The sequence below is a fragment of the Bubalus kerabau genome, chromosome 2 (genome assembly GCF_029407905.1).
Source record: "Bubalus kerabau isolate K-KA32 ecotype Philippines breed swamp buffalo chromosome 2, PCC_UOA_SB_1v2, whole genome shotgun sequence".
NCBI lineage: Eukaryota > Metazoa > Chordata > Mammalia > Artiodactyla > Bovidae > Bubalus > Bubalus kerabau.
In genome coordinates this window covers 132592436-132598435 of record NC_073625.1, presented here as the reverse complement: position 1 = coordinate 132598435, position 6000 = coordinate 132592436, and the positions used below count along the sequence as shown (strand labels likewise).

The 6000-nt window shown below is 45.0% G+C and overlaps 1 protein-coding gene across 5 annotated transcripts in view; it reads left to right on the top strand.

Annotated features, from left to right (window-relative positions):
• The first annotated feature begins 3795 nt into the window (after positions 1 to 3795).
• Positions 3796 to 6000, top strand: part of FXR1 (FMR1 autosomal homolog 1) — a 69682-nt gene continuing 67477 nt past the window's right edge. For 2 of the 5 annotated variants that reach the window (XM_055568961.1, XM_055568959.1), the window contains exon 1: positions 3908 to 4053. In XM_055568961.1, coding sequence (XP_055424936.1) covers positions 4003 to 4053 — 51 coding nt within the window. In that variant the 5' untranslated portion in view covers positions 3908 to 4002. Of the gene's footprint in view, positions 3812 to 3905; positions 4054 to 6000 lie in introns of those variants that run through there. The other 3 variants (XM_055568958.1, XM_055568960.1, XM_055568963.1) reach the window with 3 other exon arrangements.

The window sequence follows — 6000 nt, the reverse complement described above, 5'->3', positions numbered from 1 at the left end:
AAATCTATTTGGATAAATAGCATACAGAGATAAGTACCTGGAAATCAATGTTCTGCATTATTTGAGGAGTGCTGACTACTTATTGAAAAAAAGAAGATATGATCTAATTGGTTATGTCTGGGAGTAATGACAGAGAAGGCAATGGCACCCCACTCCAGTACTCTTGCCTTGAAAATCCCATGGACGGAGGAGCCTGGTAGGCTGCTGTGCAGGGGGTTGCGAAGAGTTGGACATGACTGAGCGACTTCACTTCACTATGGACTAAACAACACAACAGTGCATTTGTTGTTGTTCAGTCACTAAGTTGTGTCTAACTTTTTGCAACCTCATGGACTGCAGCACGCCAGGCTTCCCTGTCCCGCACTAGCTCTTGGAGTTTGCTCAAATTCACGTCTATTGAGCCAATGATGCTATCCAACTATATCATCCTGTATCTCTCCCTTTTCCTCCTGCCCTCAATCTTTTCCAGCATCGAGGTCCTTTCCCAATGAGTTAGCTCTTTGCATCAGGTGGCCATATAGTGGAACTTCACCATCAGTCCTTCCAAAGAATATTCAGAGTTGATTTCCTTTAGGATTGCCTGGTTTGATCTCCTTGCAGTCCAAGGGATTTTCAAGGGTCTTCTCCAGCACCATCACTATATATATACACATACACACATGAGCACATTCATTAGGAGAAGGCAATGGCACCCCACTCCAGTACTCTTGCCTGGAAAGTCCCATGGACGGAAGAGCCTGGTAGGCTGCAGTCCATGGGGTCACTAGGAGTCAGACATGACTGAGCGACTTCACTTTCACTTTTCACTTCCATGCATTGGAGAAGGAAATGGCAACCCACTCCAGTGTTCTTGCCTGGAGAATCCCAGGGACGGGGGAGCCTGGTGGGCTGCCCTCTATGGGGTCACACAGAGTCAGACATGACTGAAGTGACTTAGCAGCAGCAGCATGCTTGCTGTTTTCAGAGAAGGCAATGGCAACCCATTCCAGTACTCTTGCCTGGAAAGTCCTGTGGATGGAGGAGCCCAGTGGGCTTCAATCCATGGGGTCGCTGAGTCGGGCAGGACTGAGTGACTTCACTTTCACTTTTCACTTTCATGCATTGGAGAGGGAAATGGCAACCTACTTCAGTGTTCTTGCCTGGAGAATCCCAGGGACGGCGGGCCCTGGTGGGCTGCCGTCTATGGGGTCGCACAGAGTCGGACACAACTGATGTGACTCAGCAGCAGCAACATGCTTGCTGTTTTATGACTTTTCCTTTGTAACAAATTTTTAAAAATTTTACTTATTTCCCAGTTTTATTTAGATGTAATTCTTTTCCTTTTAATAATGATTGTCTTTTCAAAATGATGAATACAGATCTATATCAAAATTTTAAAGCTTGTGTACTATTCCACTATGAACATAACATGCCGACAACAAACAAGAGTCATGATATGAGTTTTGGAAATGGAAAGAGGTGTGACTTAAATTCCAGTTCTGCTAATTTAGATCTTATGTGATCTTAGATATATGACTGGTTGCTATAAATCTCTGTTGTTTAATGAAAGTCATAGTTCTATCTATTAATAGCAGGAGTTAGTGGAGATGGGTTGGGGGTGTCCAAACTCAAAATGTTTTTAGCATACAAGGCCTGAAGAGGAACAATCTTTATTCTTCAAAATTAAAATAACTTGACTTTAGTCCAAATGGAACTTTCATAGCCTTACCCAAAGTGACTGACATTCAGGAACAAATGTGAAGGCCAAGGAAAGAAGAAGGAAGAAAAAAAGGAAGAAAGTAGATTAGTGGTTGCTTAGGGTTTTGGGGATTGGGGTTGAAGGAGGAAACAGAACAGGCTCTCTCTGAAAGCAGGACTCCATCTTGGGCCAGACTGTGGACTTTGAGCTGTATGCCCAGTACCTATGGAAGTGACATACCAACTGGAAAACCAGGCCCCACAAGAAAGAGCCCCAGGGCTCTCCGTGCCTAAAAGAATACCCTAATTATCTGTGTAACCAAACAGAATCATACATTCTATTATGCTTACTGGGGTAAGACCACAAGCCTATTGATAATTGTCCACTCTTAACTAACTACCTAGGCTTAAGGCATATGAATCATGGGTTAACTTTGATTGTATCTTTCTTTTTCCTTTGTTCAGACTAGTTTCAGGGAACCTCATACACTTAGGGTATATAAGGCTTTCACAAAGACTGGTTGGGGTCCTTGGCTAAGAGGAGACTCTGGTTTGGGCCTGCAGGTGTAATAAACCGCACTCCACTATCTGCATTGTCCGAGTGAGTTTGTTTACCGGAATGCGTGGCTACAACAGGGTGCAATGGGGAATGTCAACAGATAAGAGGGTTTTGAGGGGGAGGATAGTGAAAATGTTCTAAAATTGATTGTGGTTGATGATTACACAATTATGTAAATGTACTAAAAACTGAATTGTACATTTAATTGTACACCTTAAATGGATGAATTGTACGGTATGTGAATTATACTTCAATAAAGCTGTGGGGGGAAAAAGGAAACTAGGGTATTTTAATTCTGAAGGATCATAGCAAAATGATGATAAAAAGTGTCATACACACATGAAACCCTTAATAAATGGTGGCTGTTACTCATTGATGTATTAGTGTGCTTGTGTTTTCCTCACAATGATGAACATTTTAAAAAGAACATTCCATCCATAGCAATATGGAGCACTTAGAAATGTCCATAAATTTGGAATTTTACGTGCATTTTAAAGGACCCCCTTGCTCACAAAGGCCAGGGCTAGGCCCGTGGGCGTTTCCTTAAGAGCGTAGTGTGTCAGCAAAGCATCCTTTTCTAGGGTTTTCCTGTCAAAACGGTAATACAACACATAGAAAAGAATACTTCCAGTACTATTTCCAAAGGCCTTGCTTTCGGAAAAAGTTTCAGTATTGTTAAATATTCAAAGTATCTCCATTATAACACTTAATGGTATTGCTGTAGGTTCTGGTAGCAAGTAAAGTGAAGTTGCTCAGTCGTGTCCAACTCTTTGCGACCCCATGGACTGTAGCCTACCAGGCTTCTCTGTCCATGGGATTTTCTGGTAGAAAAGCCATACGAATTGGTTCTGCTTTGATCCTGTGTGTGGAAGTTCCCACGCACTGCAGTAGGGGAAAAACGTGCTCTACAGCTCTATTGTTTTCATGATTACTTCTAACAATGGTATTACCTCCCGGGTTATGAATACATCTAAGTTGAACTGGAAATACTTAGTTTAACTTTTTAAACAGCAGAATTGGTGATGGACAAGAGAAGCCTGGCGTGCTGCAGTCCACGGGGTCGTAAAGAGTCGGACTGAATGAACTGAAAGTGGTTAACAGGTGGGGAGAGGGCTGGACTGAATGAACTGTGTGAGGAGGTATGCAACTGAGGAATTGGGAGTCAGGAGGAAGCCACCAATATAAATTTTTTTTTTTTTTTAAAGAAAGCGAGGCTACAGAATTTACAGCACATGGTATGTACACTTTTAGGTTCCCTCTTTCCCCTAAAGTTTGTGCTAGTGTGCAACTGAAGCCACAAGAGTTGCTTTTCACCAGATAAGGAAGCTACTCCAGGGCTTCCAGCACCTCAAGAAGTTTCAGGGCAATGCGCCCAGCCTGGCGGAACGCAGAAGCGTGGGGCAAGCTGTGCCGGGGCAGTTCACTCCCTGGCAGCAGGAGGCCCCGACTGGCTGGGGCGGGCAAGCACCCGGCACTTAGGGGCGGAGACGTAGGGCGGGTCACCAAAGGTCGGGCGATTGTGTCGGGAGGCGAACGGGGCGTTGGCGACGGCGGGCGGAGCTGGGGGCTAGTGATGTAAGGAACGGAGGGATCCCACTGGGAGAGCCGGGGCGGCACGGTGAGACCCTAGGGGTGTGGGGCGGGGGATCCCAGTCCCGCCCTGTTTTCCCCGCCCCTCCCCCCGCCTCCTTCACGCCCCTCCCCCCTCCTCCCCTCTGGTTGGAAAGTTTCTAGAATCTCTTCCCAGCGGCCTTTGCGGTTCCAACATGGCGGAGCTGACGGTGGAGGTTCGCGGCTCCAACGGGGCTTTCTACAAGGTACTGACCCTTTTGCTGCTTTGTTGGCTCTTCTGGGGGCTCGGGTCGGTTTGGGGGAGGGTTGGTGGTTCAACATAATGGCGTTTGGGGTCGAAAAAGGCGGCCAGGACAAAGCGTGAGGCCACTGGGTTCATCGCTTCTCCCCCCTCCACCCGCGGTTTAACGGTCTCGGGGGCCCGGGCTCCGTTATGTTTTGAAACAACACGTCAGACATCTCTTGCATATTCCTACTTATGAACCTTTTTCTTGGATGCTAGTGTGGCCGTTCGCGGGCCGGTGAGGAGAAGCCGAGTGGCCGCAGGGAGCTTCCTGGGAGCAGGCCCGAGCGCCCAGAGGTGGGGGGAGTCGTGAAAAGGAGGTGGTGGGATTGTGTGGTCACAGTCACTGCCCCGCCCCTCGGACTGGGCAGAGCGAGAGCGCCTCGGCCCGCGGCGACGACCCCTCCCCACCCCCTTGGGGGGTGCCTTGCGGAATCTTAGGAATTCACCTTTGTACTAGGGTTTTGGGCTAATAAACTTAAGTGTCTGAAGAGAGAGCGAGTGCAGGATTGAAGACGAGGATCGAAGAGAAAACTAGAAAACCTTGAAATGTGGCGGGTAGAAATATTTTATTTTTTTTGCCTGGGAAATTGGGCGGCGCCTTAGCCCCTCTATTACGGAAGAAAAGGCGAGAGTTCTAGGCTTTAAGATTTAAAATGTGAGAGGGATTAAGAAGACACAGGTGGGGAGGTAACTAGTTTGTCTTTCAGTTATCCAGTGTTTTTAGAGGGTGTTGATTCACTCCCTCCCTCCCCCTCACCCCAACACACACACACACGTTTTTTGTTTTTCTTCGGGAAGAAGGAGGTGCATTATTGTGGGATCCAGTCTGGAAAACGGAAGAGGAATTCGAGAGTAGAGGAATTTATTAGGGGCTTCCAGTGTAGGGGTCACATAGTTGAAAATGAAATCCTTACAAGTTTAGTCTTGCCATTATAACAGTCCCTTCTCCCGATTCTCCCTTTCTCCCAAAGTAATGCCGCGATGTTACAAGATCAATACAAAATTCTTCCCAGCTGTTGTCTGTCAGTCAATCTCACTAAGCCAGCATCTCAAATGTTTGAGAGTCCTGGCTATTTTTATGAAGGGCCTTCTCCTAATACAGGAGTAGTATTGTGAGTACGCAGAATGTATTCTGAGTTTAGTTTCAGCGTACCTCGTATCTTCCACGGAATTTTCTCTTACTTGGTGGTCGTAATTCCTATTTTTAGCGTTTTCCTTTTCTAGTTTACTAATTAGCTGTGTGAAATTGGTTTAGCTGTCACGTGGTTATAGCATAGTGGAGAATCACTCACTGTTGGCGTCTAAAGGATCTTTTTAAGCTTTTTACAAGTTTAAATCTCCTTAGGTGGTTAACATAAAGTGTAAACAGTGACTAGTGGAAAGGAGTCATAATTAGTGAGTAGTTCCATTATCAGTCTAGGTTTACAACTTTTTGTCATACAAAAGCCCTGAGTAAAATTTGAGTAGGTACTTCATTAGCCTGTTCTAATGGTTGCCTTCTTTGAAAGACTGCAGATAACAGTTGTGGCATACTGCAGAAAGGGTGGGCTTATCATACTTCACCGTCAAGGGTAGATAAGGTTCATCATTTTTGCATTATTCTCACCATTTGGGTGTTGAATTCTTGTGTAGTGGAGGTACGCATTTTTTCCTGGCATAGCGAAACACAGGAAAGATTGCTTTGCTCTAACAAATTATTTTCAGCATGTCGATAATAGATGATACAACACCATTTCTTTTTATGCAAGTATATTTTATGTTCATCTGCTAAACGTTTACGTTTTTAAAAAAATTTAAAAGGTTCAATAATATCGACAGTTTGCAAGTTTTAGTAAAGATTGTTTACCATCTTACGTTGGTTTTGCATAGTTTTAGTTTAGTTTTTTTTTTTTTTTTTTTGCTTTGG